The sequence below is a fragment of the Scyliorhinus canicula genome, chromosome 5 (assembly GCF_902713615.1).
Source record: "Scyliorhinus canicula chromosome 5, sScyCan1.1, whole genome shotgun sequence".
NCBI lineage: Eukaryota > Metazoa > Chordata > Chondrichthyes > Carcharhiniformes > Scyliorhinidae > Scyliorhinus > Scyliorhinus canicula.
In genome coordinates, this window is record NC_052150.1 from 170,476,487 (window position 1) to 170,499,881 (window position 23,395).

General features: G+C 48.8%; 1 protein-coding gene across 1 annotated transcript in view; it reads left to right on the forward strand.

Moving 5' to 3' along the window:
- Window positions 1–23,395, forward strand: part of malrd1 (MAM and LDL receptor class A domain containing 1) — a 499,008-nt gene that overhangs the window by 21,545 nt on the left and 454,068 nt on the right. Inside the window, exons 3-4 of the mRNA XM_038796452.1 lie at window positions 20,925–21,016; window positions 21,167–21,328. Of these exons, the coding sequence (XP_038652380.1) occupies window positions 20,925–21,016; window positions 21,167–21,328 (254 nt within the window). The remainder of the gene's footprint in view (window positions 1–20,924; window positions 21,017–21,166; window positions 21,329–23,395) is intronic.

Here is a 23,395-nt window from a genome sequence, read left to right on the forward strand (position 1 = left end):
TCTGCAATTTCCCTAGCCATCTCTTTTAGCACTCTGGGATGCATTCCATCAGGGCCAGGAGACTTGTCTACCTTTAGCCCCATTAGCTTGCCCATCACTACCTCCTTAGTGATAACAATCCTCTCAAGGTCCTCACCTGTCATAGCCTCATTTCTATCAGTCGCTGGCATGTTATTTGTGTCTTCCACTGTGAAGACCAACCCAAAAAACATGTTCAGTTCCTCAGCCATTTCCTCATTTCCCATTATTAAAACTCCCTTCTCATCCTCTAAAGGATCAATATTTACCTTAGCCACTCTTTTTTGTTTTATATATTTGTAAAAACTTTTACTGTCTGTTTTTATATTCTGAGCAGGTTTACTCTCATACTCTATCTTACTCTTCTTTATAGCTTTTTTAGTAGCTTTCTGTTGCCCCCTAAAGATTTCCCAGTCCTCTAATCTCCCAGCAATCTTTGCCACTTTATATGCTTTTTCCTTTAATTTGATACTCTCCCTTATTTCCTTAGATATCCACGGTCGATTTTCCCTCTTTCTACCGTCCTTCCTTTTTGTTGGTATAAACCTTTGCTGAGCACTGTGAAAAATCGCTTGGAAGGTTCTCCACTGTTCCTCAACTGTTCCACCATAAAGTCTTAGCTCCCATTTTACCTCAGCTAGTTCTTCTCTCATCCCCTTGTAATCTCCTTTGTTTAAACACAAAACACTAATATTTGATTTTACTTTCTCACCCTCCATCTGTATTTTAAATTCCACCATATTGTGATCGATCCTTCCGAGAGGATCCCTAACTATGAGATCATGAATCAATCCTGTTTCATTACACAGGACAAGATCTAGGACCGCTTGTTCCCTCGTCGGTTCCATTACATACTGTTCTAGGAAACTATCGCGGATACATTCTATAAACTCCTCCTCAAGGTTGCCTTGACCGACCTGGTTAAACCAATCGACATGTAGATTAAAATCCCCCATGATAACTGCTGTACCATTTCTACATGCATCAGTTATTTCTTTGTTTATTGCCTGCCACACCATAACGTGACTATTTGGTGGCCGATAGACTACTCCTATCAGTGACTTTTTCGCCTTACTATTCCTGATTTCCACCCAAATGGATTCAACCTTATCCTCCATAGCACCGATGTCATCCCTTACTATTGCCCGGATGTCATCCTTAAATAAGAGAGCAACACCACCTCCCTTACCATCCACTCTGTCCTTCCGAATAGTTTGATACCCTCGGATATTTAACTCCCAGTCGTGACCATCCTTTAACCATGTTTCAGTAATGGCCACTAAACCATAGTCATTTACGATGATTTGTGCCATCAACTCATTTACTTTATTCCGAATACTACGAGCATTCAGATAAAGTACACTTGTGTTGGTTTTTTTACCTCTGTTTTGAATCTTAACATCTTTAGTTTTATTCCTTTTGTTATTACTGGGCCTATTCACTGAGCTCCCCTCAGTCACTGTACCTTGTACTGTCGCCCTTTTAGATTTTTGACTATGTCTTCTCTGCCTTGCACTTTTCCCCTTACTTCCTTTTGCTTCTGTCCCTATTTTACTACCTTCCAACTTCCTGCATCGGTTCCCATCCCCCTGCCACATTAGTTTAAACCCTCCCCAACAGCTCTAGAAAACACCCCCCAGGACATCGGTTCCAGTCCTGCCCAGGTGCAGACCGTCCGGTTTGTACTGGTCCCACCTCCCCCAGAACTGGTTCCAATGCCCCAGGAATTTGAATCCCTCCCTCTTGCACCATCTCTCGAGCCACGCATTCATCCTATCTATCCTGACATTCCTACTCTGACTAGCTCGTGGCACTGGTAGCAATCGTGAGATTACTACCTTTGAGGTCCTACTTTTTAGTTTAACTCCTAACTCCCTGAATTCCGCTTGTAGGACCTCATTCCGTTTTTTACCTATATCGTTGGTGCCTATGAGCACCACGACAGCTGGCTGTTCACCCTCCCCCCCCCCCCCCCCCCCCCCCAGAATGTCCTGCAGCCCCTCCGAGACATCCTTGACCCTTGCACCAGGGAGGCAACATGCCATCCTGGAGTCTTGATTGCGTCCACAGAACCGCCTGTCTATTCCCCTTACGATCGAGTCCCCTATCACTATAGCCCTGCCATTTTTCTTCCTGCCCTGCTGTGCAGCAGAGCCTGCCACTGTGCCATGAACCTGGCCTCTGCTGCCTTCCCCTGGTGAGCCATCTCCCTCAACAGTATCCAAAGCGGTATATCTGTTTTGCAGGGAGATGACCGCAGGGGACACCTGCACTGCCTTCCTACTCTTGCTCTTTCTTTTGTTCACCCATTTTCTATCTCCCTCATTAATTTTCACCTGCGGTGTGACCAACTCGCTAAACGTGCTATCCACGACCTCTTCAGCATCGCGGACGCTCCAAAGTCAGTCCATCCGCAGCTCCAGAGCCGTCAAGCGGTCTAACAAGAGCTGCAACTGAACACACTTCTTGCACGTGAAAGAGCCAGGGACAGTGAACATGTCCCTGAGCTCCCACATCGCACACGAGGAGCATGATACGGGTCTGGGATCTCCTGCCATGTTTTAAACCTTAGGTAAACTTATACAACAACAATTTCAAAATAAAAATAAATAAATTAGACAATGAAAAGAATGAAAAGAAAAACTACTTACCAGTCACTTACCAGGGTTAAAAAGCACCTCTGAAAAAGCACCTCCTCACACTCTGCACCGAATTACCTCACTGCACCAAATTACCAAGTTGCAATCCCACTCTAGATGAGTCTCACTCACTCCGGCTGTGTCTTCTTGACCTGCGCAAGCTTACTGAGTGCGCTTTCTGTCTGTCTTTTATGCAGACCTCAGCTAACCGATGACTCAAAAAAACCTAAACTTCGAAGAGAAGAATACATTGTGCCCTTTGTGCCCCTAAACAGGCCTCAGGTGACTGACAGATAACTGCCTCTCAGCAATTAGGGTGGGGGCAGCTTCAACCAATCAGACACTAAGCTACACACTGCACTTTTAACTGAAAAACAGCAGAATTAGATTTTCCACTTACCTTTCCTGATTTACCTCACTGCACCAAATTACCAAGCTACAATCCCACTCTAGATGAGTCTCACTCCGGATGTGTCTCCTGGAAAAGCGCTAGCTTACTGAGTGCGCTCTCTGTCTGTCTTTTATCCAGACCTCAGCTAATCGATGACTCAAAAAATACCTAAACTTCAAAGAGAAGAATACAATGTGCCCCTAAACAGGCCTCAGGTGATTGACAGATAACTGCCTCTCAGCAATTAGGGTGGGGGCAGCTTAAACCAATCAGACACTAAGCTACACACTGCACTTTTAACTGAAAAACAGCAAAATTAGATTTATTAGGATAGAGGACATAGGAACATAGGAACAGGAGAAAGACATTCAACCCCTCGAGCCTGTCCCACCATTTAATGAGATTATGGCCGACCTATGACCCGACTCCATATACCAGCCTTTAGCCCATATCTATTAATATCTTTGCTTAACAGATGTCTATCTATCTCAAATTTAAAATTAAGCACTGATCTAGCTTCTGCTGCTATTTGTGGGTAGCACTGCCAGTGGCAGTGCCAAGATGCCAGGCTGGCAGTGCCACGGTGTATGGATGTCAGTGAGAGTGCCAGTGTACCACACTGTCCGCAGCCCGGACACCCAGGGGCTCCTGATGGCCTGGGGGCCCACCCAGGTCCCGTTACACATGGTCCATGTTTGTGTGGACCAGTGCTAAACAGTGCCACAGCGAGGTCTCCCAGGCGAGGGTGTTTGTTTTTGGCCTCAGGACCATTGGGTGCAGACATATTTAAGTGAGCCTAACTGCTCACTTAGATATGTAAATCTGGATCTCAAAGTATCACAAGATCTTGATCGTGCGAGGCATTCCGAGAGCCTGAAATCTCATGAGAGGCCTCTCACATGATATAACAACCTCGTTGCCTCTCCAAGTCAGGGCCGGCGAGGCTGTTCGATCACGCCCACTGATTTTTCACTGTTTCTGCCTAGAATGCTCTTTACCTTCCAGGTATATATAAACATATATATATATATATATATGGGGGTCTCTGATATGGGGTCGCTGATGGCGGGGTCTCTGATATGGGGTCGCTGATGGGGGGTCTCTGATATGGGGTCTCTGTTAGGTGTCTGATGGGGTCTCTGTTTGGAGTCTGATGAGGTCTCTGTTTGGAGTCTAATGGGGTCTCTGTTTGGAGTTTGATGGTGTCTCTGTTGGGAGTCTGATGGGGTCTCTGTTGGGAGTCTGATGAGGTCTCTGTTTGGAGTCTGATGGGGTCTCTGTTGGGAGTCTGATGAGGTCTCTGTTTGGAGTCTGATGGGGTCTCTGTTGGGAGTCTGATGAGGTCTCTGTTTGGAGTCTGATGGGGTCTCTGTTGGGAGTCTGATGAGGTCTCTGTTTGGAGTCTGATGGGGTCTCTGTTGGGAGTCTGATGAGGTCTCTGTTTGGAGTCTGATGGGGTCTCTGTTGGGAGTCTGATGGGGCTTCCCTGTTGGAGCTATGAATGCGGGATCTCTATGGGTGTCTGTTGGGGACTCTGATCGGGGGTCTGATGGGGACGCCTGATGGGGGTTGTGGAGATGTTGGGTCACCCTCATGCATGCATGCTCTGTGGGGGAGTGAGCCGTAATTCATGTGGTGGTGGGGGTGCAGGATGCCCCTACTTGTCAACAGGGAGAGGGGGGGCGTGAGGATTTGTGTTGTGACAGGAGGGGGGCCAGCTGCCAGACCTCGGTATCGGGCTCCCTGCTCAAAATGGCAGCCCGACGGAATCCTGCAAGCTCCCCTCCATGCATAAATTTGCATGGCAAGAGAGCGTGAATTGCTCCTGGGTGTTGCTTCTATCGCCAGCGCAGACCAGGAGCGATCGTACTCGAGCGAGAGAACTAGTCTCCCGAATGGAGAATCCTCCCCACAATGTAATTCTAGAAGTCTCAATTGATAGTTGTGCACTTGTCTGTTTCATGGGCTGATTTTGCAAATGAGAATACTTAGTTGTGAGTAGCTGACTGCTTTCAAAATAAAACTAGTGTGTGGTTTGTCTTAACGGGTAGTGCGAAACTGCAGACCATTTCACATTCAGCACAATTTTCCCTTCCATTGAGGTAAGTAAAATAGAAAATTGTGTGGAGAGTAAGTCAGCCTGCTGATGCACTATTACTATTCTGTGCTTCCACTAAGAAGAATTTCACCCCAACCACTTTCACTGCTTATCTACTAATTGTGTCTGCTCTCCATCCATCAGAGATGTTGGTCTAGTGAGAGGCATTGATCCATTACTTTCCATGGATTAGACAGGGTGTATCTCAGCTTTCTCGTGCTTCAGTATGGCAATGCATCTTTTCATTACTTTGTTTTTGTAAGCTGCTGGCGCAGACTGGAGATGGCTCTGTTGATGTGCCATTGGAGCCATATTCCCCTCTCAGGTCTATTTATTGCCTCTAGTTATACTGCTGAAACAAGAACACAACCTCGTTTGGCACCATTGGTGGCTACAACTGTTGATGACCCAGGATCTTGGCCAAGTACTCAAGGCGAGTTGATAACTGATCAAGCAGAAACCTTGGAACAGTGAGCCAGTCATTTTAATCACATTTTCAGTTGTCTCTTAGCAGTGTCTAGTGACATGTAAGAACATAAGCACAGTTGACCTTTAGCCCCGGAACCTGTTCCGCCATTCAACGAGATCGTAACTGATCCATGAACCTCCAATTCCATATAGCTTTGCCTAATATTCTTTAGTACATAAAAAGAACAGAGAAATAAACATCTATCAGCCTATTTTTTTACTATAAACCACTGATCAAGCATCAATTGCAGTTTATGAGCAAGAGTTCAAGACTTCCATCACCTTTTGCCTTTGGGAGTGTTTCCTACGTTCCTTTCTGGAAGGCCTGGCTGTAGATTTTTGACTGTGCCCCCACGTCCTAGAGTCCCCCCCCCCCCCCCCCCCAATTGGCAGAAATTATTTATCTCTATCTGTCCTATCTATTGCTCTTAATACCTTGAAAGGTTCAAGCAAATCACCACTGAACCTTCTAAGTTCCTAGTTTAAATGACTCAACAAATTTGAGTGCCCAAGCAGATTTGTTACATTGTTCCACAATTATATGTTGATAAGATGGCGCAACTATTAACTGATGAATGCCTAAGATGTCAAATCAAATTCCTGAATCCATTATCTTAACAATTTGGGTAATAGTGCTTCTATGAAAATAATGTCAATAGGAATTAGGCACATAACACAATAACATTGTCTATAGTAATTTTCCACCTTTAGTCTTTATTTCCTCCTTGTTAGAACACATTTCAGGTATTAATTATATATATTACACATATTGATGATTTGTGCAGCCAATATATAATCTGCATGATGCTGCACACAACACATTGGATACACTTACTTTGATTTTGCTGAGTTGGAAGGGAAAAGTACATATTTTAGGATAAGACTATTTGTCGTTATGTCGAAGGGCAAGAGACTATGGTGATTAGTCGGCAAAAGGAGAAAATGGTAGAAAATTGCACTTGTGGAGAGAGCAGGTTAATGATTTGAATGTGCGAGCTCTTCATCAACGTTGGAAAATGTCACAAGTAAACCAGCAATTAAAAAGGAACAGGACAAAAATGTAATCAAGAAGTTATGGGGAAATGAATTAGAATGAACTTTGTAAAGTGCTTATGTAGAAACCAAGGCAAGTGGCAGAAGTGATAAGTGTGAGAAAAAAAGAGGCATAATGAGAAGATAATGAGTGTGTGTGAATAACTAAAAGGATGGGAATAGACAGAGGTAAGGGCATTGGGGGGGGGGGGGGTAATTGATGTTGGATGTGTGGAATACAATACAATATTTATTTTAGAGCTTAAAACACTCAAAATGTTGTTCAATAATAGTAAGTACTGGATTGCGCACACAGTGTCACCAAATTGAGAATAAACTAAATGATTAACAGAATCTAATAGTATAACACTCCCTTAGTACTGCGCTGTCACCCGAGACTATTTGTTCAATGCCAATTGTTCTGAAAGAATTCGATGTGTCGGAAAATAATGCAATATTTATTTTGAAAATTGATTTAAAGACTGTAGAACAATTGAATAACAAGAAATAATGGTTTGGGCACACAGTGCTGCCAGATTGAGGAAGAGCGAAGTAATTAATGGAGTCGACCTTTGATTTTGCCCTTCCAGAATAGATTTAGTAAGAAAATATATTTACGCATTTTTTTGTTTTTGTCTCACCCGGATATTTGCTCATTTACTTGCCATATGGCAGTTCCAGAAATGCTGGAAGCAGAGAGAAAGGTGCATTATTTGCCTGAAACTGCTACATTTTAACAAAGGAATGATTTGGGCCAGAAATGATCTTCAGTGATAAGGCGTCCGAAAGCTAAGTTACAACTGAGGTGAAGATTTGACTACTAGCTGATTTCATGAATAAATTGCGACAAGAATAGCTATTATTTTATAACCCAGTTGTCACCATGGAGACACAGTGAAAAGTGATTATAATATAATCCCTACAGTGCGGAAGGAGGCTATTCAGCCCACTGAGTCCGTACTGACCCTCCAAAAGAGCAGTCCACCGAAATGCCCACTCCCCTGCCCTATCCCCGTATACCCGCGCATTGAACATGGCCAATCACCGAACCTGCACATCTTTGGACACCAAGGGGCAATTTATCATGGCCAATCCACGCAGCCTGCATATCTTTGGACTGTGGGAGGTAACTGGAGCACCTGGAGGAACTCCAGGCAGATATAGGGGAGAATGTGCAAACTCAACAGAGAGTCATCCAAGGCCAGAATTGAACTTGGGTCCCTGGTGCTGTGTCACAATAATCCAAATTTATCAACTGTTTGCATGTAGGAAACGGTGCACAGTTGTTAGTTTTGAAGGAACACAAACAAGGAGAGAAAAAAATGGCAATTAAATACAGCAAACAGGGTAATCCCTTAGGTAACTGTGTTATCAGAACTTCACAAATGTGAATATTTCACTGTAAGTAGGACCCCCACATAACCCTGAATTTTCTGAAGATTTTCATGGAGTGCAGATAGAAAGCCTCACGGGATAATGATGTTGCCAACGTTCTCTGCTTTTGCTGGAGGGAGTGGACACTAATCCATGGGCGACTGCAGTGATTGAAACAATTACTGAGGCATCGCCCTGCTGAGCATTGCGGGCAAGGTATTTGCCCATATTGCCCTTGTCAGACTACAGATCCTGGCTGAATGCATCGATACCTAAATCCCAGTGTGGGATTAAATGTGGACGTACAAATCAGTAGCAAGTGCAGGCCATTTGGTCCCTTAAGCTCGCTCCACCATTCACCAAGATCGTGGCTGATCTGATTTCGCCCTCAACTCAATAATCCTGACATCCCTCATTATCTTTGACATACTTGTTAGTCAAGAATTTATCTACAAATGCCTTAAAAATATTCAATGACCTTGCCTCCACCAGTCTCTGGGGAGGAGACTTCCAAAGATTCGCACCCTCTTGGTGAAACAAATTCTCTTCATCTCCATCTTAACTGCGAGACCCTTGGGCTGGATTCTCCGATTCAGGGGCTATGCCCCCACATCGGCGTGGGAACAGTGACGCTTTAAGCAAAAAAAAATGGTGCAAAATGGCCACCAATTCCACGTTTTGTTGGGGCTAGTAGAACGGCAGTGTAGAGCACCCAGCTCTAGCTGCCGATATAGCCCGGTGAAGTGTTGGGTCCATGGCCGCACATGCGCATGGCGGCGGCCTGCAGCGGCCGCGCCATGCTACATGGCACTGGCTGCTGGCAGACCCGGCCCACAAAATAGTTCCCCCCTTCGGCTGGCTCGAGCGCCCCGGACCACCCCTCCACAGTGCCCCCAGTCCCAAATAATGTCCTCCACTGCCCGCAGATTGGCCCTCCCCGACTGAGTCCACAGCCGCCACACTGAGTTCCCGCCGGCTGAGACCACACGTGTCTCACGTCGTCGGGAACTCGGCCGGTCGGGGTCAGAGTGTGGTGATATGAGTGGGAGCACTGCCATTGATGCAGAGCATTGGTTTCCCATTGGCTCTGGCTGGTCATGTGCCTCTCGTCTGATTGGCTGGGACTAGTCATGTGCCTGCTCACCAATTGGTCTAGAGGCAAGTAGACCCCCGCCTCGGAGGCGGGGTATAAGTACCCAGGTTTCCCGGCAGTCGACCTTTCTCTGTAGTCGACCACAGGGCTAACAACTAGCTGATTAAAGCCACAGTTTGGATCTTCATCGTGTCCCGCGTCCAATTGATGGTTCATCACAGAGCATCGGAGGGCCGACCTGAGGCAACATCTCAATCAGTACATGACGTGGCGTACTCATAGAGTATGTCGCTTTGTAGGGGCGGAGCATCGCAAAAGCGGCGCCGCCCTGATTTGATCGGGAACTCGGATTCTCCAGCTGGTCGGCGACCTGAGAATCCAGCCCCTTATTTTTATACTGTGTCCCCTAGTTCTAGTCTCTCCCACAAGGGGAAAATATCCTTTCAGCATCCACTCTGTCAAGTGCCCTCAGGGTCATATGTGTTTCATAAAGATCAGCGCTCAATATTCTAAACTGCAAATGAAAAAAGGGTGGCATGGTGGTACAGTCGTTAGCACTGATGCCTCACAGTGCCAGGGACCCGCGTTCAATTCTGACCTTGGGTCACTGTCTGTGTGGAGTTGGCACTTTCTCCCCGTGTCTGCGTGATTTTCCCCTGGGTGCTCCAATTTCCTCCCACAGTCCAAAGATGTGCAGGTTAGGTGGGGTTATGGGTTTACGGGATAGAGCAGGGGAGTGGGCCTAGGCAGAGTACTCTTTCAGAGGGTCGGTACACAGTCAGTGGGCCAAATGACCTCCCTCTGCACTGTAGGAATTCTATGGTTCAATGGAATGCAGGCGCATCCTTTCCTTGTAAAATAATTCCCTCATTCCATGTATCAGTCGAGTGACCGTCCCAGCAGGTCCACAGTTGACTTGCCATGATCCACATGGTCTTCTCAGTTTAACAGCTGCAGCAGGTGCCATGAGCAAAGGCAACCACTATATGTATTACCTTCATTAATCTCACCAAGGCATTTGAACATGTAAGCAGAGGTGGTCTATTTAGCTGCTGGAGAAAACTGACTGCCCACCGAAGCTGGTCAATGTATTTTTAAAAATTTGTTTACGGGATGTGGGTGTTGCTGGTTAGGCCAGTATTTATTGCCCATCTCTAGTTGCCCTTCAGAAACTGGTGGTGAGCTGCCTTCTTGAATCGCTGCAGTCCTTGCGGTGTAGGTGTATCCACTCTGCTGTTAGGAGGGAGCCCCAGGATTTTGCCCCAGTGACAGTAAAGAAACGGCAATATATTTCCAAGTGGGGCAGCACAGTAGCATTGTGGATAGCACAATCGCTTCACAGCTCCAGGGTCCCAGGTTCGATTCCGGCTTGGGTCACTGTCTGTGCGGAGTCTGCACATCCTCCCCGTATGTGCGTGGGTTTCCTCCGGGTGCTCCGGTTTCCTCCCACAGTCCAAAAGATGTGCAGGTTAGGTGGATTGGCCATGATAAATTGCCCTTAGTGTCCAAAATTGCCCTTAGTGTTGAGTGGGGTTACTGGGTTATGGGGTTATGGGGATGGGGTGGAGGTGTTGACCTTGGGTAGGGTGCTCTTTCCAAGAGATGGTGCAGACTCGATGGGCCGAATGGCCTCCTTCTGCACTGTAAAATCTATGGAAAAAAAAAGTCGGGTGGTGTGTGACTTGCAGGAGAACCTCCAGGTGGTGGGGCTCCCAGCTATCTGCTGCTCTTGTCTTTCTAGATGGTAGTGGTCGTGGGTTTAGAAGGTGCTGTCTAAGGAACGCAATACATCTTAGAGATGATACACATGGCAGTCAAGGATCATTTTTTTTTGGTGGTGGAGGGTTTGAATATTTGTGAAAGGGGTAGCAATCAAGAGGGCTGCTTTGTCCTGGATAGTGTTGAGCTTCTTGAGTGTTGTTGGAGCCAAACTCATCCAGACAAGTGGAAAGTATTCCATTACACTCCAGCCTTGTGCCTTGTGCCTTGTAGATGGTGGACAGGATTTGGGTGGGGTTAGGAGGTGAGTCACTCGCCATAGGATTCTTAGTCTTTGACCTGCCCTGGTAGCCACAGTAATAATAAGTCTAGTCCAGTTTAGTTTCTGATCAATGGTAACTCCCAGGATGTGGATTGTGGGGGATTCAGCAATGGAATGCCATTGAATGTCAAGGGATAGAGCTTATATCTTCTCTTATAGGAGATAGTCCTTGCCTGGTACTTGTGTGGCGCAAATGTAACTTGCCACTTGTCGGCCCAAACCTGGATATTGTCCAGGTTCTGCTGCATTTGGACATGGACTGCTTCATTATCTGTGGAGTCAAGAATCGCACTGAACATTGTGCAGTCATCTGCGAACATCCCCACTTCTGAATTTGTGATGGAAGGGAGGTCACTGATGAAGCAGTTGTAGATGGTTTAATCTGAAGCCATGAAGTCCAGAGTCAATGTTGAGGACTCCCAGGACAACTCCCTCCTGACTGTATACAACTGTGTTGCTACCTCTGCTGGGTCTGTCCTGCCGGTGAGACAGGACATACCCAGGAATGGTGATAGTGTCTGGGACATTGTCTGTAAGGTATCATTCTGTGAGTATGACTATGTCAGGCTGTTGCTCTCCCAACTTTGGGACAATCCCCCAGGTGTTAGTAGGGAGTACTTTGCAGGGTCGGCAGAGCTGGATTTGCCGCTGTCATGGCCTGTGTCTGGTTCGATGCCGGTTGGCCCGCCCGGTTTCATTCCTTTTTTGTGTTTTTGTTGGGGTTGAATACAACTGAGTGGCATGCTAGGCCATTTCAGACGGCAATTAATAGCTAACCACTTTGCAGTCAGTCTGGAGTCCCATGTAGGCCAGACCAGGTAAGGATGGCAGATATCCTTCCCTAAAGGACATTAGTAAACCTTGTGATATCCTCTTTCTATGACAACATGACGAATAAAGTCAGCTATGACATGGCAATCCTTTAAGATCCACTCTGAGTGAAACAAGGTGGTGTTCTGGCTCGTACAGTCTTTGGCATATTCTTCTCTTTGCTCCTGCCATTTGCCTTCAATCACCTACAGAGGGTGGCCACTTGCACAGCAGAACAAACTAAAAGGTTTTTGCCCTAATCTGGCTAAGTGTGCCAAGTCTTTGTCAGAGTTTTTCTGCTTTGATGTGCTGCACTTTCATTGTCTACAAGGAATACCCACAGTGGCAAATTAACAGACTGTCTCATGGTTCTAATGAGTTCGGTTTGATCGCATCAGGAAGACAAATGTCATGGCTAGGATGTTGACAAGGCGACATTGGAAGCTGTTATAGTTTCACATATCTAGGCTCTACAATCACCAGTAATCTGTCAGTTGATGCTAAATCAACATACACATATCACAAAAGCTGCAGTTGTTATATCCAAGCTGAGAAAAAGTGTTTGGAACAACCACAACCTGATCAATAACACTAAATTGTGAGTCTAGCCTGTGTCCTCAGGGCACTCGTCTCCAGTGGCAAGATTTGGACAATTTATGCTGTGCAGGAGAAAAGGCTGAATAGTTTCCACCTTTGTTGTCACAGTATCTTCAGCATTTCTTGATCGGACCAGCTCAGAGGTCCTTGAGTTAGCTAATTTCATCAACATAACTCATTACTAAGCCAATGACATCTCTGATGTCTCGCCCATTCTCATTAAATGGATGATGGCCATATGTCCACAGACTTTCTGCATAGTGAGTTGGCCACTGGGTCATGACCCACGCGAGGTGCCAGAAAACTGAGAGGACATGTGACCGATGCCATCTGGATGTTGGCCAGAGGATGGTGAATCTGTGGAACTCTTTGCTGCAGAAGGCTGTGGAGGCCAAATCACAGTGTCTTTAAGGCGGAGATGGATAGGTTCTTTATTAATAAGGGGATCAGGGGTTACAGGATAAAGGCAGGAGAATGGGGATTGAAAAATATCAGCCATGATTGAATGGCGGAGTAGACTCGATGGGCAGAGTGGCCTAATTCTGATTCTATATCGTATGGTCTGATGGGGCTGGATTCTCCGATTTTGGGGCTATGGCCCCACGCTAGTGTGGGAACGATGACGTATTACGCCAGACAAAAAGGCGCAAAACGGCCACGGGTTCCCCATTTTGCTGGGAGTAGCAGGATGGTAGTGTAGAGCACCCGGCTCTAGCTGCCGATATGCCCCGGAAAATTGACGGGTCTGTGGCCATGCATATGCACGACGGCGGCCAGCAACATGACAGAGGCCACTCGTGGATCCGACCCGCGAAATAGTCCCGCGCTTCGGTCGGCTCGCGCGTCTCAGACCCCCCCCCCCCCCCCCGCCCCCCACAGTACCTGAATAATGTGCCCCCTTGCTCGCGGATCGGCCCTCCTCCTACTGAGACGGCGCTGGACTTACTCCGCCACGCCAGGTTCCCGACGGGTGAGACCACACGCTGTTGATAGTTAAATTCTTCACCCGGTAGTCTGGCTCAATAAAATGAGAGATGGATTTGTAGGTATAGTATCATTTAATAATAAGCAACTTGCAAGGCTGGCTTACTCTTAGGACCTCAGAACACACACACAGCCGTCTTCTGGGAGCCCAGAGCAAGAGAGACCGAGGACAAAGGGTCTCTACAGATATATTCAAAATCACAGTAAGATTCACATATAAGCTTCCCATTGGTCATTCTATACACCTCCTGACCTGGCCATATATCCAGAAATTTGCATTTCTCAATCCTGGGCCCCTTGTTACCCAGCATCCTTTTCACCATTCTCTCCACGAGGCTACCCTCCCCCTTATCTAGCCAGGCTTTGCTAAATTTCTTTGTTCTTTGTCTGTGAGCTCACTACCATCGGACAAGCCCTATTATCTATACTATTTTAACTAATAATCCTATTTTATATCACATTCATTTGTTCAATTCTTCATTCCCTCCTTTTATCATTTCATGATAACCTATCGGTTCAAGCCGCAGTCACGGCCCCTCATCTAGGAACATTCGTCGCTGTATTTCTAATTCCTGTAGCAGCACCCCATCATCCGCTGCATCCTCGTGGATCCGAACAGCCAAGACTCTAGGGGCGGCTATCTGTTCCAGCGCATCCTGCATTTTACCCATCACGCATTTAAGGATGGCCAGGCCCACAAAGATGCAGCCGAGTGCCACTGCTAGATACATGGCCATATTTATCAACCAATCCTTCCAACCTCCGAATCCCCAGCTACCCCAAGAGCCAGGGTCCTTCATACCGTCCAGGTGGTCCCTTATGCGATCCATAAATGTAGTGATGTTAGCGGTTAAATCTTGAACTCCCATGATACACTTACCCTGCACTATGGCGCATACCCCACCTTCACGGGCCAGAAGATAGTCAAGAGCATACCGGTTCTGCATGGCAAACAACTACAGTTGAGATAGTTCCTTTGTTATTGCCCCGAGGGTCCCCAAGGTATCGTTTCCCAGGATGGTAAGGCTGCAAATAAAATAATTCCTATCGTTGACCGCCAAGGAACCCCCCACACCCCCCAGTGTCAAGGTGCTCAGAATTCCCCATCCGGCTGAGTGGCCCCGGTTGGGTGCTAGTACCTGAGGTTTCTTCCAACCTTTGCAGAATTCGGCTGAGACTGATCGGCGCGCCAATTGATGGTGCAGTATCCACTCAGTGGGGCAGGGGACTGTGGTAGGGACTAGAGTCCCGATAGCAATTTGGCGGGGAAATGGGGGTGACAAAACATTGGTCGCTGTGCCATTAAAGAAAACGTAGTATCCTTGATCCATGTACAGGCTAGCATCACAATCAGTATATTGGTTGAGCAGGGATCCCCCAGTAGCCCATTTCATCCAGCTTTGGAACGCCCATTCAGGCCTCCTAGCAATGCGGAATGCCTGGCGTTCAATGGAACACAGGTGGTGTTATGACAGATGCATTGGCCAGACGCCTGAGTGACGTGACACCTCCTGTCCGTACAGGTGGGGAACAGCCATGTTATATTCGTTTCCACCTCTACTAGCAAACATCCGTACCCCGGACTGCTGAAACAATTCTCGTACGACCGGGAATCTCTATTGGGAGTGAAGTGGCTAGGTATATACGCCCTCTACCGTCGAAGCTTATCATATTGAGAGTGGGAATTATCCCGAGGAAGGGGAAGGCAAATAGCCGGTGGTGCGGAAGCCGAATCGTAAGGAAGAGTGACTTGTTCAGGCGGTGGCTCGGAACGCTGACAATGAACCACAGTTTGGGGAGTGCCCCAAACCGGTGAAACTGAAAATAACCTAGACACCGATGCAGGGTTCGGGTAGCAGACAATCCGTCCCTGGCCATACAAACGGTGGTAAATCTGGTAGAAGAGATTCATACGCGACCCATGCCGTCGAAAACTCAGTCGGTCGAGGACGGAGCATTGGGGGGGGGGGGGGGGGGGGGGGGGGGGGCCTCAGACAATATCCTGAGGCTGCCGATACGTGGCGCGACGTACTCTCCCAGTACGGCGCTTTGGAGGGGGCGGAGCATCGCGAAAGCGGCGCCGCCCCCGATTTGGTCGGGAACTCGGATTCTCCGGCCTTTCACTGAACGTGATTTCAGCATCGACGAACGAGGAATACAGCCCCTGGCCTCAGGAACGGAGAATGCAGCCACATATTTTTGAGGTAAAGTTAAAAATATTAGACTTGCCCGCTATGATTATACAAATAGTTAATGCTGTGCTCAAGGAGAGGAGACAGAGAAATATGATTTGCATGTTGGAAAGGTTGAAGGGAGAGGAAGCAATCCCTTGAGTGGATTGCAAGGGCTCTGTGGTAGTCACCACTAACTGTATATTAGATGTAGTACCTGTATATTAGATGTAGTATGGTAAGGCCCCTGCACGAGAGGTACATGGGTAAATCCCTGCCTCCTGGCTCCACCCAGTAGGCGGTGTATAAATGTGTGTGCTCACCGGAGCTGCTCCCTTTCTGGTAGCAGCTACAGGAGGCCACACATCTTTGCTCAATAAAGTCTCGATTATTCACTACTCTCGGCTTTGTAGTAATTGATAGTGCATCAATTTATTGAGCAAAGATTTTGAAACGATGGAACTTAGCATCAAGCCTGATAGCCGACAGCTACACCCTCAAGCAGCCAACGCCACGTCAGCCTTTGACCACTAGCTAGCCTGCTTCGAAAGCTACCTCCGAACATCGGCTGAACAACCCTCGGATGCACAGAAGCTCCAGGTCCTTTACTCACGGGTGAGCTCTGATATTTTTCCTCTCATCCGGGATGTGTCCACTTCCTCTGAAGCAATGGAGCTCCTGAAAGGACATTTCTTTCGGCCGGTTAACAAACTCTACTCCAGGCACCTCCTGTCCACGAGACAACAACTCCCCGGTGAGTCCCTAGATGATTTCTGGCGTGCCCTGCATTTCCTGGCGAGGAACTGTGATTGCCAGGCAGTTTCGGCAGTCCAGCATACAGAACTTTTAATCAGGGATGCTTTTGTTACGGGCATGGGGTCGGCGTACATTCGCCAGCGCCAAATGGAAGGGGGTACGCTTGACCTTACGGGAACCAGGCAACTCGCAAATTCGCTAACAGTGGCCTCCCATAACGTCCAGACATACGATCCCAACCACACGGCACCCTCGTGGACATCGTGTGCCCCACCAGCTACCGACCCCAGCCCACTGCAAGCCTGAGCCGCGCGGCAGCCAGCCAACCCCGGGGGGCCCAAATGCTACTTCTGCAGGCAGACCAAACACCCCCAGCAGCTCTGCCCGGCGCGGAGTGCAACCTGCAAGGCCTGCGGAAAGAAGGGACATTTTGCTGCTGTGTGCCAGGCCCGGTCGATTGCTGCTGTTTCTAGGCCCAGCCTTCCTACACCCCCCACGTGCGACCCGTGGGCGCCGCCACCTTCGGCGCCATTTTGGATGGTGCCTCAGGACCCCTGCTCGTTGGGAACTTTGTCTGGCCGCTCATCGCCTGCCACCACCGCCGACCAGCCCAGGGCCTACCAGCACCAGCCGCAGCTCGCCTCGATCACCCTCGACCAGTCCCGGTCTCACAACTTCGCATCCGCAACGACTACGGTGAAAATCAATGGGCACAAGACTTCCTGCCTTCTTGACTCCGGGAGCCCAGAAAGCTTCATCCACACCACTACGGTAAGGTGCTGCTCCCTCACGGTACACCCCATTACCCAGAGAATCTCCCTGGCCTTCGGATCCCATTCTGTGAAAATCCGGGGGTACTGCATCGCGACCCTCACCATCCAGGGCATAGAGTTGCACTATTTCCGACTCTACATTCTCTCCACCCTCTGCACTGCTCTGTTACTCGGCCTGGACTTCCAATGCAATCTCCAAAGCTTAATTTTAAAATTCGGCGGACCCCTACCCCCCCTCACCATATGCGGCCTCACCTTCGGTCGATCCACCTTCCTTGTTTGCAAACCTCACACCGGATTGCAAACCCGTCGCCACCAGGAGCAGACGGTACAGTGCCCAGGACAGGACCTTCATCAGGTCGGAGGTCCAGTGGCTGCTACGGGAAGACATCATTGAGGCCAGCAACAGTCCCTGGAGAGCACAAGTGGTCGTAGTAAAGACTGGGGAGAAACACAGGATGACTATTGACTACAGTCAGACCATCAATCGATACACACAGCTCAACGCGTACCACCTCCCATGCATATCTGATATGGTCAATCAGATTGCACAGTGCCGGGTCCTTTCCAAAGTGGACCTGAAATCTGCCTACCACCAGCTCCCCATCCGCAAGGCGGACTGCCAGTACACTGTGTGCGAAGCAGATGGTCGCCTCTATCACTTCCTTAGGGTTCCCTTCAGCGTCACTAACAGGGTCACGGTCTTCCAGCCTGAGATGGACCAAATGGTTGACCGGTACGGACTGCGGGCCACCTTCCTGTACCTAGACAACATCACCATCTGCAGCCATGATCAGCAGGACCACGACGCTAACCTTCGCAAATTTCTCCACACTGCCAAACTCCTTAATCTCACGTACAATAAGGACAAGTGCGTGTCCTGCTCCAACCGCTTAGCCATCCTTGGCTATGTTGTGGAGAATAGAATTCTAGGGCCCAACTCCGACCACATGCGCCCCCTCATGGAACCCCCCCCCCCCTCCCCCACTGCCCCATGGCCCTGAAATGATGCCTGGGGTTTTTCTCCTATTATGCCCAGTGGGTCCCTAACTATGCGGACAAGGCCTGCCCACTCATTCACTCCACAGTTTTTCCCCTGATGGCTGAGGCCCGCCAGGCCTTCAACCGCATCAAGGCAGACATCGCCAAGGCCACGATGCATGCGGTCAATGAGTCCCTCCCTTTCCAGGTCGAGAGCGATGCATTGGATGTAGCTCTGGCTGCCACCCTCAACCAGGCGGGCAGGCCCATGGCATTCTTTTCCTGCACCCTCTGTGCCTCCGAAATTCGGCACTCCTCTGTCGAAAAGGAGGCCCAAGCCATCATGGAAGTTGTGCGGCATTGGAGGCATTACCTGGCCAGCAGGAGATTCACACTCCTCACTGACCAACAGTCGGTTGCCTTTATGTTCAATAATACACAGTGGGGCAAGATCAAAAATGATAAAATCTTGAGGTGGAAGATCGAGTTTTCCACCTACAATTACGAGATTTTGTATCGCTACGTGAAGCTCAACGAGCCCCACGATGCCCCATCCCAAGGTACATGTCCCAGCACACAAGTGGACCGACTCCGGGCCCTGCACAATGATCTCTGTCACCTCGGGGTCATCCGATTCTTCCACTTCATAAAGGCCCACATGCTGCCCTACTCCATTGCGGAGGTCAGGGCTGTCACCAGAGACTGCCAGCTTTGCGCGGAGTGCAAACCGCACTTCTACCGGCCAGATTGAGCGCACCTGGTGAAAGCCTCCTGCCCCTTTGAACGCCTCAGCATGGAATTCAAAGGGTCCCTCCCCTCCACCGACCGAAACACGTACTTCCTGAACGTGGTCGATGAGTACTCCCGATTCCCCTTCGCCATCCCATGCCCTGATATGACTTCTGCGACGGTCATTAAAGCGCTCAACAGCATCTTCGCCCTGTTCAGTTTCCCTGCTTACATCCACAACGACCGGGGATCCTCCTTTATGAGCGATGAGCTGCGTCAGTTCCTACTCAGCAAGGGCATTGCCTCGAGCAGGACGACCAGCTACAACCCCCAGGGAAATGGGCAGGTGGAGCAGGAGAATGGGATGGTCTGGAAGGCCGTCCTGCTGGCCCTGCGGTCGAAAGATCTCCCGGTCTCTCGCTGGCAGGAAGCCCTCCCTGACGCGCTCCACTCTACCCGATCACTACTCTGCACTGCAACTAACAAAACCCCCCATGAATGTTTCCTTGCCTTCCCCAGGAAGTCCGGGGTTTCATTCCCAACATGGCTGGCAGCTCCTGGACCCGTCCTCCGCAAACACGTACGGACCCACAAGGCCGACCCGTTGGTTGAAAGAGTACAACTCCTGCACGCGAACCCGCAGTACGCCTAAGTGGCACACCCCGACAGGTGCCAGGACACAGTGTCCCTCCGGGACCTGGTACTAGCTGGATCCCCACCCACGGCCTGCAGCCCGACACTCCCTCCTCCGATTGCCACGGCGCCACTCACCCTACCCCCAGCGCACCTCACCTCAGCCCCCACCTCAGGACGATCTGTCCTCCCACTAGTTCCAGTCGGGGGCGATGAAGACGAGGACAACACGCTCCCGGAGTCACAGGTAACCAAGTCAGTGCCCGCATCACCACCGGGACCGAGGCGATCACAGCGGAGGATCAAGGTATCCGACCGACTGAACCTGTAAATTTTGCCTGAACTTGTATATTTTGACTGAACTGCAAATTTTTCCACCACCCTCGCTGGACTCTTTTTTAACAGGGGGTGAGTGTGTAGTCACCACTAACTGTATATTAGATGTAGTACGGTAAGGCTCCTGTACTAGAGGTACAGGGGTAAATCCCTGCCTGCTGGCTCCGCCCAGTAGGCGGTGTATAAATGTGTGTGCTCACCGGAGCTGCTCCCATTCTGGTAGCAGCTACAGGAGGCCACACATCTTAGCTTAATAAAGACCGATTATTCACTACTCTTGTCTTTGTAGTAATTGATAGTGCATCAAGCTCAACTGAGGGAAGGCAGGGAAAGGTATCCTTTTGGGTCGGGTGGGGAGAAAAAGACAGAAACTATTCTGGAGGCGGGTATGAAAGAGGCAGAGATCTATTATATTTGAAAAGAGACGGGGATAGAAAGAGAGACCCTCTGCACAGCAAATCTGGAGAGGAAGACGAGAGAGAGAGGCACCATGTTATGGGGCGGAGGGGAGATAAATTGTTGAACAAAGAATGCATTGAAGGAGGAGAAGCAGAGGGATCCAACAGGAACACGAGAAGACGAAAAAATCAGAGTTGGAGTAGACTGTATGGCCTTTCATAGAGACATAGAAAATAGGAGCAGGAGGCCATTCACCCCTTCGAGTTTGCTCTGCCATTCAATACGATCATGGACAATCATGGACTTCAACTCTACTTTCCCACCTACTCTCCTTATCCATTGATTCTCTGAGAGACCACAAATCTGTCTATCTCAGCCTTAACTGAAAGGGCAAAATGATAGAGAAAAATCTTGTTCTTGGCTAAGGTCAACTGCTGGCTCTCCTGGGAGTGAGTGGGATGGTCGCTGTGAGGATTTAGCTGTCCCAACTTGGAAAAAAGCGTATCCTCCAACTCACTGCAAGAAGTCATTGGGAGAACTACAATATTAGAATTTACTTATTGGGTAAAGGAGCAATGAATAATCGCTTTTTGTTTTACAGCTTATTATCTAGTTGTCTTAAATGAAGGTGATCCAAAGCATTTCGCAACTCTACGAAGTGTTGTTTTCCTTCCACCAAAAGATAATTGCCAGGTAGGATTTATTTTGCAGAAATTTAGAGGGCAGCATGAAAAATTTTAATGCTGCCCTCTAATTTTCTGATTTAATTTTCTCTTCAAAATTATTGGAAATTAAATGAATGTTGCACATTTTTATGATTGAACGTTGCCTTTTTCATGATAGATGAAGTTTTATTATCATTTTGGTCGAGTGAGTGGAACACTAAAAGTTGGCTTGTGCCAGCCCCCTCGTGGAACTTTCATTGAACTTTGGAAGCGGACGGTTCGACAGGAGAGCCAATGGACCAGAGAAGTAATCACAATAAACAGCAGAAGCAAATTTCAGGTCAGTGCCTCCACTCAAGCTTTTAAACCTTTTCTGACAGGTCCACTTGTGGAGGAGGCTGAGGGGTTTGGATGTTGGGACTTATGCCTTTCCCCCAACGCTGGACCTTCCTTTCGGATTCAGGTTCAAGAGATCCATCTGTTGTGGCACTTATCTGTTTTCCACCTATAAGCTGCCTGCCTGCCCGACTGACCTTGTACCCTCGATTCCTGAGGAGACCCAAAGCCAAGATCATAGAATTTTCATAGAATTTACAGTGCAGAAGGAGGCCCTTCGGCCCATCGAGTCTGCACCGGCTCTTGGAAAGAGCACCCTACCCAAGGTCAACACCGCCACCCTATCCCCTTAACCCAGTAACCCCACCCAACACTAAGGGCAATTTTGGACACTAAGGGCAATTTATCATGGCCAATCCACCTAACCCGCACATTTTTAGACTGTGGGAGGAAACCGGAGCACCCGGAGGAAACCCACGCACACACGGGGAGGATGTGCAGACTCCGCACAGACAGTGACCCAAGTCGGAATCGAACCTGGGACCCTGGAGCTGTGAAGCAATTGTGCTAATCACTATGCTACCGTGCTGCCCACGGTGATGCATTGTGGAGACTTCTGGTGGCGGCATGTAGATGGAGGTCGCACGTTAGGTGGCTCCTGCTCAAGCCTCTGGTTTTTAGACTTTTTGCCTGGTGCCAGGGGCAGTTTTTGAAGGAGCTGGTGTGGGATGGTATAAGCAAGGTGTGAGATGTCAAAGACCCATGAAAAGGGCACTGGGAAGAAGGGGGCGAGCGAACATCCACCATCGAGAGAGTTGGTGAGGCCGTCAGGAAGAATGCTGGCGGAGGTTGGGTCGCTGGGTGGGGCCGCTCCCCTCACAGTGGAAACTCTGATCGAGGTGATGGCAGGGGAATTTGAGAGGCAGTTTGCCAAGCATATGGAGGTGCTGCAGAGGGAGATGATGGCCACAATGAAAGAGTGGGTGGAGGAGGCGATTGCACTGGGAAAGGTGTCAGTGTTGAAGACATCGGTCTAGGTGCGGGGGAGCAAGGAGAGTTGAAGGGGGTGGAGGAGGCTCTGTCGCAACACAGTGACCAGTTCACCTCGATGGGTGAAGAGCTGCGGGGGGTGGCGGAGGCCAAGAAAGTGCTCACAGCTAAGGTGGAGGACCTGGAAAACATCGGGGCAGAAAAATAGACAGATCGTGGGCCTGCCAGAGGGACTGGAGGGTCCAAGGCCAACCGAGTACTTTGCAAAGGTGTTGCCAGGGCTGGTGGGGAGGGGAAGAATGCTCCCGATACAACTTGGATAGGACACATTGTTCGCTCAGGCCAAAGCCGAAAGCAAATTAGCCATTAAGGGCGGTGATAATCTGCTTCCATAGGCTTTATGTGAAGGAGAAGGTCCTGAGTTGGACGAAGCAGAGGTGAGAGGGGAAGGCGTTGGTATACGAATATATCAGGGCTTGACGGCAGAATTGGTGAGAGGCCTTCAGATGGGTGAAGGCAGCATTGTGCAGCAGCGGTGTGAGGTTTGGAGTGGTCTACCCTGCGAAGTTGAGAGTGACGCACAACTCGAGGGATTTCTATTTTGAGATTTGGACGTGGCGGAGTCGTTCGTGAAGGCCGAAGGACACGGACTGAAATGAGAGTTGGGACTGGGACTGCGACTTGAGTTGAGGGGATGAAAAAATCTGAACTAAAAGTCTAATAATGATCATAAAACGATTGCCAATAGCCGGAAAAACACAACTGGTTCACTAATGTCCTTTAAAGAAGGAAATCTGCCACCCTTCTCCGGTCTGGCCTACATGTGACTTCCGGTCTCCAGCAATGTGGTTCCCTCTTAGCACTCAGCTCAGGGGCAATTAAGGACGAGCAATAAATGCTGCTGGCCCAGCCAGCAACACCAACATCTCTTGAATTTAAAAAAAAACCTAAGTGTGCAATGTTAGGTCCAAGTTAATAAAATCTGGAATTTTATAGTAGGTTCACAGCAATGTGGTTGACTCATAATTGCCCTCTGCCCTCTGAAATTGTCTAGCAAACCACTCAGTTCAAGGGCAATTAG